The sequence below is a fragment of the Chlamydotis macqueenii genome, chromosome 13, assembly GCF_036417535.1.
Source record: "Chlamydotis macqueenii isolate bChlMac1 chromosome 13, bChlMac1.mat, whole genome shotgun sequence".
Taxonomy (NCBI): Eukaryota; Metazoa; Chordata; class Aves; order Otidiformes; family Otididae; genus Chlamydotis; species Chlamydotis macqueenii.
The window spans coordinates 14,809,384-14,820,248 of NC_141568.1; the positions used below are offsets into that span (position 1 = coordinate 14,809,384).

The 10,865-nt window shown below is 65.4% G+C and overlaps 2 protein-coding genes across 2 annotated transcripts; one reads left to right on the forward strand and one right to left on the reverse strand.

Moving 5' to 3' along the window:
• Positions 1 to 1,416: 1,416 nt before the first annotated feature.
• On the reverse strand, positions 1,417 to 5,775 carry LOC147599119 (C-type lectin domain family 18 member A-like). Its single transcript, XM_086757998.1, has 12 exons — positions 5,648 to 5,775; positions 4,953 to 5,044; positions 4,425 to 4,649; positions 4,260 to 4,357; positions 3,781 to 3,902; positions 3,580 to 3,687; positions 2,581 to 2,673; positions 2,322 to 2,428; positions 2,054 to 2,183; positions 1,880 to 1,976; positions 1,700 to 1,791; positions 1,417 to 1,546 (listed from the first exon to the last, which is right to left on the reverse strand). Exons 2-12 carry the CDS (start codon positions 5,034 to 5,036, stop codon positions 1,509 to 1,511), a joined length of 1,194 nt encoding a protein of 397 aa, XP_086614124.1. The 5' UTR covers positions 5,037 to 5,044; positions 5,648 to 5,775; the 3' UTR covers positions 1,417 to 1,508.
• A 1,805-nt stretch (positions 5,776 to 7,580) lies between these two features.
• Positions 7,581 to 10,865, forward strand: LOC104480047 (fibulin-7-like). Its single transcript, XM_086757997.1, has 8 exons — positions 7,581 to 7,649; positions 8,109 to 8,265; positions 8,438 to 8,608; positions 8,766 to 8,891; positions 9,048 to 9,170; positions 9,261 to 9,398; positions 9,497 to 9,635; positions 10,365 to 10,865. The coding sequence occupies exons 1-8, from the start codon at positions 7,581 to 7,583 to the stop codon at positions 10,723 to 10,725; spliced, it is 1,284 nt and encodes a 427-aa protein (XP_086614123.1). The 3' UTR covers positions 10,726 to 10,865.

Below are 10,865 nucleotides of genomic sequence, written 5' to 3' on the forward strand. Positions count from 1 at the left end.
CCCCGCAGCCCCCGCAGCCCCCGCAGCCCCCGCAGCCCCCGCAGCCCCCGCAGCCCCCGCAGCCCCGGCCCCAGCGCCGACACCGGGCCCTACCACCGCCGGGCTGAGGGGGGGGGGCGGGGGCGGGACAAGGACGGCGGGCCGCACCACCCGTGGGGGGGAGGAAGGACCAAGCCCCTCCCTGCGCCCCACCCCCGCGCACAGCGCCGCGTTATTGCGGCCGTCCCGCATGGCCGTGCCCGCAGCGCCGGGCCTCGGGTGCTGCCTGCCCCCGGGCTGCAGCTGGACGGACGTGGAAGCTGTGCTGGACCGTCCCCCATCCTCATCCCCATCCCCCATTCTCATTCCCATCCTCCCCGGGCTTCATCCTCCATCTCCTGCCTCCAGCCCCCCCCCCCGACCTGTTGGACGCTGCCCCCCTGGCCGACGGCTCGGTTGCGCCCCAAGTTTGCCCAGCTCGCCCCAGAGCCGCGAGCCCAGCCTTGCCGGTGGCCGTGCCAGCAGCCATGCCAGCTCCTGCCTTCCCCTCCGCGGAGCCGAGGTGTGAACAACTGGCACGCAACGCCCTGGCTGGGGACATTTTACTTTCCACCCATGGAGTATTCGGAATGGAGGAGGTGACTCCCCGGCTCTGCAGCGGGAGGGTCGCTGCAGGGTGCCAGCATGGGGACAGAAGTGGCGTGTCCCCTCCAGAGACACCCATCGACACCCACCAGTGCTGCTTGCACAGGGGGTGTTGCAGCTTGGGGCCATCCCGGGGCTGGAAGAAGCAGCTCTTGGCTAACGCCACCCCTCCGGACCATCCCCAGGGTGCTGGAGACATGGAGCTTGGCCAGGAGCCAGGCTGGTCCCGTCTCCTCTGACCCCAGTGCCCGCTCCAGGGATGGAGCTGGAGGTAAGACCCAGTGTGGGCAGGATGTGGCTCGCAACAGAGAGAGTCTGATGGATCTGGGGGAGGAAAAGGAGACAAACGGCTCTTCCCACGGGAAAGAGGGTCTTTATTAACCACGCGGAAGATGGTGAGGGATCGAGGGACAGTGAGGAAATGGGTGATGATGAAGGACCAGGCGATGGTGAGAAACCTGCGGTGCCAGGCTGGGGCTTCCCACCAGGTCAGGGCGATGGCTCAGAGCTGAGCCCAGCCCTCACCCTGAGCCGTGCCAAGGTCTGTGCCCCGAAGAAGCCCTCCTTGGCCCCTTGTCACATTGGGACTGTGGTCCGGACACAGCCCAGCTGCCAGTTTTGGAGGAGGATGCTGTGAGACCCAGCTGTTGCTGGGGCATCTCCCTGCCCGAGGGGCTGCCACAGCGTGATGGTGACAGAGGAAGGTGAAGGGCAGAAGAAGATGTTGGTCCGGGGATGCTGAGGTAGAGCGTGTGCCCTTCTCACCAGGTCCCAGTGCCATGCGTCCTGTCAGCCGTGGTCTGGGCTTGGCACAGCACCAGGGTCCTCCTGAGCCAGGGGCTCGGCCCAGCAGCCAGCTCTGGCTGGTGCCCAGGGCAGCCGGCTCAGGGGTCCCGCTGCCACAGGGAGATGTGCTCCTGGGCTGCGATGGGATGCGGAGAGTCAGTGCCCCTCCATGCCAGCAAGGACTCAGGGGTCTGGGCAGGGCTGGCAGCGGGGGACAGACCCGGCAGAGCCAGGAGCTGGCACCCCGGGGGCTCAGCATCACCAAGAGGGCTCCCGGCTGCTCACTCACCGAACTGGCAGATGTACCGGTTTCGGGTCTTGCAGCGCTGGTCATTCCAGTTGAAGGCAGCTGACGCTTGCATCTCCACGCAGTTCCCAAACCTGGAGGGTGGGAAAGCCACCGAGCCTGGTGGCACGGCGGTGACACCGCGCAGAGGTCAAGTGTCTTCCGAATCCAGCGGGCACTTACCCCTGGTTGTCCGGCTGCCCAAAAGCGAAGCTGGTGAAGGAGGACGGCTCACCCACGTCCCAGCGGAAGGAAGCCTTGGACATCTTGTAGGTGAGACCTAGGGGAAGCGCAAGGCAGGGTAGCACGGCGCCCGCACCCTGAGCACCCTGCACCCTGCCTTCTGCCATCACGCACCGATCCAGAAGTTCCCAGTCTCAAAATCGGTGTCTGTCACCCTGTTCCCGGTCTCCAAGCGGCTGAGGTAGAAAGCCAGGATGTCCTGGACCTTCTGGTTTCTGATCTGGGCCAGCATCGCCCCTTTCTCCTGCAGGGAAGGGAGTGAGTCAGCCCCAAACATGTGGCCCGGACCCGCGCCAGGCCAGGAGAGATGTGTGGGGTGGGCTACGAGCCCGGGTGGATTTTTCAGCTGCAAAGGGATCCCCAGAACATCCTGGGGGCTCACCTGGCACTTTATTTTGGCTCCGTAGTAGGTGTCAGCCTCGGGGGACACCATGAAGCAGTCACCGTCTATCCACACGTCGCAGGCGTGGAAGGGGAACCGAATCTTTGCTGGGGACGCAGGCAGGCGCAGGTGGGTCTCTGTGCCAGCAGAGCCGGGCCCATCAGAGGACCCTTAGCCCTGCTCCGGAGGTCCCTGCCTGCAGATCCCTGCCATGACCCCGAAACTGCCGTTCCGGCCACGCCGGTGGGCGCAGACTCACTGCCACACTCGGCGCCGCCGTAGCCCACGTCGCAGAGGCAGGAGCACTCCTCCTTCCTGAACTTCCCGTGGAGGCACTGCCCGCTGCACCTCACTGCGGGCAAGGCGCTGCGTTAGCTGGCGGGGGGCTCAGCAACCCCTGCCCGCCCCGGCGTGCTGCACGCGTGCACTGAGCTGACCTGGTGGAGCAGACCACGAACACCGCACCGGCCGTGCCCGTGCGTGCACTGCGCCAACACTGCCCACGCATGCACTGCACCAGCCACGTGCACGGGTGCACTGCCCTGACCCGTGTGCTTGCAGGCACTGCGCTGGCCGTGCACACGCATGCACTGCTTGCTCCTCTGCACTCTGCTCCCCCCATGCGTGCACCCACTGACCATGCACACGTGTGCTGCGCTGCCCACGCACCGGCCTGCCCTGCCCCCACAGCATCACTCGCCCTTGTCCCTCACAGAATCACAGAATGGTTTGGGGTGGAAAGGACCTTCAAAGCCCACCCAGTCCAACCCCCCTGCAAGAAGCAGGGACATCTCCAACCAGATCAGGTTGCTCAGAGCCCTGTCCAACCTGGCCTTGAATGTTTCCAGGGATGGGGCATCCACCACCTCTCTGGGCAATCTGGGCCAGTGTTCTACCACCCTCATCATAAAAATTATTTTCCTTATGTCGTCTGAATCTGCTTCCTTCTATTTTAAAACCGTTACCCCTCGTTTTATTACAACAGGCCCTACTGAACTGTTTCTCCCCATCTTTCTTATCAGCCCCCTTGAGGTACTGGAAGGCTGCTATAAGGTCTCCCTGGAGCCTCCTCTTCTCCAGCCCCAGCTGTCTCAGCCTCTCCTCACAGGAAAGGTGCTCCAGCCCTCTCATCATCTTCGTGGCCTTCTCTGGACCCTCTCCAACTGGTCCACGTCCTTCTGATGCTGGGGGGCCCATAAGAAGGACTTGGACCTGTTGGAGGTGAGGGAGGCAGGGGTGGCGCGGGTGCCCCTCTCACCTTGGCAGTACCTGCCCGTGTAGCCGGGGGGACAGGCGCACTGGCAGCTGTTCATGTCCAGGCGCCCTCTGTTCCTGCAGGTCATGCGACAGGGGTTCCTGGGCACCTCTGGGCACAGCAGAGAGCCCGGTGCGGGCATCAAGGGCTGTGGCACGGCGAGGGGCCACGCGGGGCCGGGAAGGGGGGACGGCGGGGACTCACCGCAGAGCCCGCCACCATGGTCCCAGGACTTGAAGCAGCCGGAGAGGCCGGCGGTGCAGAGGGAGCACCAGGGCCCTTGTTTGTAGGGCAGGACGGGCATCCCCGCCACCTCCCAGTTGCCGCTGCAGCCGCGGGCAGCTGGAGTTGAGTGCCCTGCCTGGCCTGGCTCTGGGCCCCGCCCACACAGCCTGACCACGCCCCCAGCGGGCAGGGCCCCGCCCACTTCCACAACACAGCCCCACCCCATCAATAGCCACGCCCACCTCCGGTGGAAGGCCACGCCCCCACCACTCTTCACACATCCTCATAGGCCGACCCCCACCCCACCCCACCCCTGTGGAGACCCCTCCCACCCCCGACCCAGCCCACTGCCACCCCACCCACACCTCCGAGCCCCGCCCACTCACGCCAAGGCCCCGCCTCCCATCCTTAGCCCCGCCCCTTCCCACTCAGGCCCCGCCCCCCCAGCAGCCCCTTACCCCGGGGAGTAGGCACAGGCGAAGGCCTCGCTGGGGCCATGGCTGCCTGTGCAGGGGTGCCGGCCGCAGCCCAGCTGCCCTGCTGTGGCCCACACCAGCTGCGAGAGAGCGCGACGTCACCCCTTGTCCTTCAGACCCCCCCATGGCCCCCCTAACCCCACCCACCTGGGTGTAATGGCGGCAGGTGGCATTCCCAGCGCAGCGCCCCGTCCTGTAGTCGTAGTGTTGTCCCTCTGCGAACCACCGCTCCAGCACGGCCCCGAAGCCCCCGGCGCCGGCCGGCAGCAGGGTCTCACTCCAGCCCAGCTGTGGGGATGGTGGCGGAGCGGGACCCTCCAAGCAACTGGCCGCCCGCGCCTCCGCCAGCCGCCCCAGCTCCTCGCTCCACTCCTGGGGGGATGCGACCAGAGCCGTGAGCCACTGAGGGTCCCCAGGGGGGGACAGCTCTGATGCTGGGGGACAGCAGAGAGCCGCCCAGGGGATGTTTGGGGGGGGAAACTGATGGCCATCGTGGGACGCGGGGGACCCCACAGGAGACCAGCCCTGCCCTTGGTCCGGGCACGTCCTTCTCTAGTTGGCTCTTCAGCTTCGTTAGCTTGCTAACGAACTACTGCGTGGCACCCATGGGCTGCTCCCCACCCCTTTCCTGGGCATAGGGTGGGAGGTGGATGGGACCCAGGGGTGGGGGCTCACCAGCTTCTGCATGTTGGCGGCGGGGGGCTGCACTTTGCTCCTCAGCTTGTTGTGCAGCGAGAGGACCAGGAAGGTCTCCTTCATGCTGAGAGCTTGGGGAGAAAAAATGGGGGCTGGGGATGGGGCCAAGGGGGCTGGGGGGTGCGAGTGCCTTCCTTGTATCCCCGGCTGCGGCCGGATCTTTCGGGGGGCCGTGGGAGCGGCCAGCCGCTCCCACGGCCCCCCGAAAGATCCGGCCGCAGCCGGGGATACAAGGAAGGCACCCGGGTCTCCATGGAGACTCGACGGGAGAGAAGAAAGCACTTTTGGGCTGGGAGCACAAAAGGAGCAGGGGCCGGGGGGGGTCCAGCCTGCTGAGCCCCCGTCTCGCATGGGTGGGCTGAGACTGCCAGGAATGTACCCGCACACACCCCCCCCCACCCCGATTCCTTGCCTCTCTCTTGCCAGAACCAGGACCCCAGCGCGCTGGACCCATCGCTAGCACCCAACTCCAGTCCCAGGACCCCCCCTCCCAGCCCCATCCCATTCCCAGCTTCATCCTATCACCAGCCTCAGCCCCTCCAGCTCCCCCAGCCCCCCCCACCCACCAAGACCCCCGTTCTCATCACGCCCCCAGACCCCTGCCCCAGGGGACAGTGCTCAGGGTGCACCCATCACCCCCAAACCGGCTCCCCCCCAGCCCCTCTCCCGGTTACCTCCCGGAGCCAGCGCGGACAACTTCTCCGGAGCATCTGACCTCGTCTCACCCGCCCTCCAAGCCAGGAGGTTGCAAACCAGCAGCACCAAGAGCTTCGTGCAGGTGCTTGGGGTTAGGGGGGACCAGACCTCCATGGCTCTGGAGAAAGGATTCGGGAGAGAGGAGCTGCCCCGCAGCGGCCCTGGCGTCGGGGCGAGCTCGGCCGCGCGCTCTGGCGCGCTTCTGCGTGCTTGTGTGTGTGTCTGGTTGCAGGATTTGCTCCTATTCAGGACTCCAGACAGGCACCGCTGGTCAGCTCGAACAAAAGCTTGACGGGTGAGTAATAGCTCTGTCAAAACAGTTGCTCGCTGGCGCGAACTCAGTAGACAACTCCCGGGGCCCAGGGCTGCAACCCCGCCGGGACACCTCGCAGCGGGGGTCAGCCCCCTGAGCTCTGCCCCAGCCCCGTCGCCGAGCGGGGATTGGGATGGGAAGGCAGGCAGAAGCGGGGGTCTCAAGCGGTACCCACTTTGGGGTGCTGGGAGATTGGACACCAAGGGCCTGGGGGCTAAGGGGGAGCCCCCCCGCTGGCAGCTTTTCTCCCGCCCCATGAATTAAACATGCTGGGGAGGTAACGCACACCGCCGTGCGGGCGCGAAGCCAAATACCCGCTCCGGCGAGCTGGGCAGCGTGGTTACGGGGCGGGAGGATGCAAGGGCCGGGGGGCCGGCGGCGGGAGAGATGCTGGGCTGGGGGACGCACGGCTCAGCAGGCACTCTGGGTCGGGCAGGGGTCCCAGAGCCCACACTGCTCGGGGGGCTCGGTAGTACCCCGACAGCTCTGCCCCAGCGCGGGGCTCCCCCATGCTGGGGAGCTGGGGTGCTCCCCTGGCACAGGGCAGATGTCTGGGCTTCAGACCTCCCTCCTCGGGGGTGGCTGGGGGACAGGCACGTGCTGCCATGCCCCTTCCTCTGGGCTGTCATGGGCAGGAGGGACTGGGAGCATCCCCCCAACCCAGCTATGGGGGCTGAGCTGGTCATCAGCAGAAATCCAACTTTGAGCGCCTTCGGTTCCCTCGCCCCGAGCCTAACCTTAACCCTGGCCCAAACCTCAGCCTTAATGCCAATGCCAACCCCAACCCTCATCCAAACCCTCCTGTTCATATGGACCTGAACTCTTGACACTGGTCCTAACGCTAGTCTTAACCCTAACCCTAACCCAAAACGTGACTTTAGCCCTAACCATGAGTCTAATGTGAATCCCAGCTCTAACCTCAACCCTAACCCTAACGCTAACCTCAACCCTAACACTAATTCTGGCCCTAACACTAATGCCAAGCCTAACGCTAACCTGCACCCCAGTTCTAGGCGGCAGTGGAGCCCTGGGATCCTCCTCTAAGCTCCAGCCACGGCTGAGCTCACCCCAGCAAAGCCACGCCGAGGCCGGTGAGTCCATGGCACAGCCGGGTTGCCCTCCTCGGCTGTCCCAGCCCCACCGGAGAGCCAGACCCTAATGCTGACCCCAAATCCATCCCTTCTCCCAGGAGACTTTCCCATGCTTCACAAGCGCGTGGGATTAGCCACATCCTGCACCCCCACGCACTGGGGAGCCCCGCAGCCCTGGCTGGCCGTGAGCGGAGCCCAGCACCACCGGTAGCGTGGTGATTGCCGTGACAGCCACCGCCTGGCCCCGGCATCTGCTGGCCCTGTGACATGAAAGGCCCCAAAGCCTCTGATGTGCAGAGAGGGAAGGGAAGGGAGAGGCTGGTGCTCGTGCCAAGGGGAAACTTTCCTATGGCTCAGCCTCGGCCAGGGGAAAAAACAACAAACAGACGGGCAGGCGGCGTGGATAAATCCCGGCGAGTGCAGAAGTGCGGCTGCGAGCGAGCAGGGCAGAACCGGAGTGCTGGTGTCTCGTCCCTGCATCCCTTGGCCAGAGCCACCCGCAGCACGATGCTCCTCGTCCCGCTGCCAGCCTGGCTGGCCCTGGGCATCCTGCAGCTGCCCCTCAGCAGCGCCCAGGTAAGGACCCTCGTGCCCCTGCTCTGGCCCCCCTGCAGAATCCTCGCTGGGGGCTTCTCAGCACCCACCTCTCATACCCCAGCACCCTATCACTGCTTTGGGGAGAGGGGTACGGCATGGCCACGGCATCCGCGAGGCTGCCCAGGGCCAGGAGGGACGGTCATGGGGCTTTTTGCCTACTGCAGTGAGATGATGCTAAATGCACTCGGGGCATCCGAGCTGCTTCTCAGCTTCACTTCCCCCCAAGTGCCGGGATAGGACCAGGCGGAGGGGCTGAGGCTGGAGCAGATACGGAGGCAGGGGCAGACCCTGCACTGGGAAGGAAGGGACTCTGCCCAGGACAGGGCACCCAAACCACCCCCAAATATGCTGCCTGCTCGGGAGGGTCCCCTGCCGTGGCAGCAGAGTGACAGGGGAGCTTGGCATGTGATGATGAGGATGTCCTTGTGTCCCCCCCAGGAGTGCCTGAGCCAGCAGCAGGCGCTCGGGGCGGTGCGGCAGATGCAGAAGCTGCTGGCAGCGCAGGAGGCTGCCCACCTGCGAGGCATGCGTGGTCTCCGGCAGCAGCTCTCTGTCCTCCAGAGCCTCCTCCAGAGACAGGCCACCAAACGCAATGGTAACCCCGGCTGGGTCACCGCTGTGGGGCTGACATCCCCGTGGAGCCAGCTCAGACCCCCGGACCACCGGCAAGCAGCCTGGGCAAGGGACCTCCAGCTCCTTGCCGGGGCTGGGGTTGGCTCCAGCATGGCAATGTCCCTCCTCACCCATGTCTGTCTGTCCATCCACAGAGACCTGTCCGCAGCCAGCGGTGCCCCTGAACGGGCGAATGCTGGGCCGGAGCATGCGGGTGGGCCACAACGTTCACTTCGTCTGCGACGCTGGCTTCCGGCTGGTGGGCTCGGAGACGCGCGCCTGCCGGCACAACCGCACGTGGAGTGGCACCCAGCCCTTCTGCAGAAGTGAAGTGGAGCGGTTGCTGTTGCCTCGAGCCGCAGGGTCCCACTGCTCTGCAGGGAGAGCAGCCCAGAGGCTGCAGCGATGGGCACCGAGGCTGGGCAGCAGGGTGGGGCAAGGATGGGCTTCTCCGGCTGGTGTTGATGGTGTCCTTCTCCCCAGGTATTGACGACTGCTCCAGCAACCCGTGTGCCAACGGTGGAACCTGCGTGGATGGCAACCAGAGCTACACCTGCCTCTGCCCCCGGGGCTGGTCAGGCCCCAGCTGCCACAGCCCCATCTACGCCTGTAAGTGCCTGGGTTTGGGCTGCGGAGGACAGGGATGCTCACGGGGCTGCACCCAGCCATGCTGCACCCATCTCCCCGTGCTCCCCTGGAACCTCAGCCCCCCACCCCATCTCCCCGTGCCCCCCACCCCAGCATGACACCCGCTCCTCCCCGCAGACTGGGTGACGCTGAGCAACGCCTCCTTCAGCCGCCAGCCCCGCTGTGCTGAGGGCCGCCTGGGCTCCCGGCGCTGCAGCTGCGGTCCCGGCTTCCAGATGCAAGCTGGCGGGGTGTGCCATGGTACAAAGGGGATGAAGATGGCGGGGAGGTGGGGAAGCTGAGGCTTGGCAGCGATGGGACCCCCAGCCATGCCCCACTCTGTCCCCCTAGATGTGGACGAGTGCCAGCTCTTCCAGTCCAGCCCCCAGACCCGGCTTTGCCTCCATGACTGCCTCAACCTCCCCGGCTCCTACCGCTGCCTCTGCCCCTCTGGCTACCTGCTCCATGCCGACCGCAACACCTGTGAGGGTAAGAGTGGTGGGTGGGGGCCGGGAGCATCCCACGGGACCACGGGTGTGGTGGGAAGCAGCAGAGACGGCCCTGCTTACCCCTTGCCATCACCACAGATGTGAACGAGTGTGCTGGGAAACAGCACAACTGCACCCAGGGCGACCTGTGCATCAACACCTTCGGGGGCCACCGCTGCGTGCGCCCCAAGTGTCCCCCGCCGCGCCACAACGTCAGCTACGTCAAGACCTCCGCTTTGTAAGTACCGCATGTGGCTCGGGCTGTGGCATGCCTTCTCCCCGAGGTGATCGGTTCTACCTGTGCGCCGGGGAGAGTATCGTGTCACCTGGGGGCAGCAGGGAAAGTGCCAGCCAAATTGCCACGTGGGATGTGCTTGGCACGCTCCCCGATGCCCCTTGCCAAAGGGATGCCAGTGGCTAGGATGCCAGTGGCTAGGAGTGGAGGTGGGAGCACCCCAATACATGGTGGCTTTATCCAGGACCCCGGCCCCCCAGTGTAGTGGGAGCAACTACACTGTTCCCCTCCGCTGCACGTCCATGTGGTGCCTACGGCTGCCACCCAGCAGGCAAAGCCCCCCTGGTCCTGCTTGTGAGACTGAACTGCTTTCTGGCAGAGCACCAGGGACCCAAGCAGAGGAGCATCCCTGCTCTGGTCAAAGGATGTTCCTCTGCGGGAGGCACATCTGAGCCTGGCTCCATCCCTGGGACTGTGGTACCTGTGGTCTCAGCCTCAGAGCACAACCCAGAGCTGCGTCCCTGCAAGGCCCAGCGTTTGCCTGGAGGAGGCACGGATGGGACAGAGATCTGATGCTGGGCACGCTCGGATGTGGCTGCTTTGGGTTGCTCTGCCACAGTGGAGCTCAGGATGCTGCTGGCGGCGTGGGTTAGGCTCGTTAGCAAGGATGCAGGCAGCTCCCTGAGAGCCAAACCACGAGGCTGAGCAGTGGTACCCATTCTCTCCTGGCAGCCAGTGTGAGAGGAACCCCTGTCCCATGGAGAGCCGAGCCTGCCACCTGGCTGCCACCTCCATCTCCTTCCACTACCTGCCGCTCCAGGCCAACCGCACTGTCCCCCGCGTCCTCTTCAAGATGTCCACCACCCACTTTGTGGGCGACAGCCTGCGCTTTGCCATCACGGGCGGCCGGGGCCAGGGGGTCTTTGCCGTGCGGCGCTCCAGCCGGCAGACGGGAGAGCTGGTGCTCACCAGCCCCGTGGCGGGGCCAGCCACTCTGGAGGTGGAGCTGGAGATGAGCGAGTTCTCCCGCAAGGTTCTCCTGGGCAAGCACATCTTCAAGGTCACAGCCTTTGTGTCCCCATACGAGTTTTGATCCCCTTTGGAGGTGGGTGTGGGACTCTTCTGGGGAGTGATGGAGTGGGTGGAGCTCACTGGCCCCAGTTCTTGTCCCACTGGAGACATCCCTCTCCCGCAATGCTTGCTCATGGCTGGTAGGGCAAAGCCATCGCAGAA

Excerpts from the sequence above, each read along its gene's own strand:
- LOC147599119 (XM_086757998.1), bottom strand. The coding sequence starts at position 5,036 with ATGAAGGAGACCTTCCTGGTCCTCTCGCTGCACAACAAGCTGAGGAGC. Across the intron at positions 2,184-2,321 it reads GAGCCAAAATAAAGTGCCAG|GAGAAAGGGGCGATGCTGGC; the intron begins GTGAGCCCCCAG and ends CCTTCCCTGCAG. Across the intron at positions 1,977-2,053 it reads GACTGGGAACTTCTGGATCG|GTCTCACCTACAAGATGTCC; the intron begins GTGCGTGATGGC and ends CGCTTCCCCTAG.
- LOC104480047 (XM_086757997.1), top strand. The coding sequence starts at position 7,581 with ATGCTCCTCGTCCCGCTGCCAGCCTGGCTGGCCCTGGGCATCCTGCAG. Across the intron at positions 8,892-9,047 it reads CCACAGCCCCATCTACGCCT|ACTGGGTGACGCTGAGCAAC; the intron begins GTAAGTGCCTGG and ends TCCTCCCCGCAG. Across the intron at positions 9,399-9,496 it reads CGACCGCAACACCTGTGAGG|ATGTGAACGAGTGTGCTGGG; the intron begins GTAAGAGTGGTG and ends CCATCACCACAG.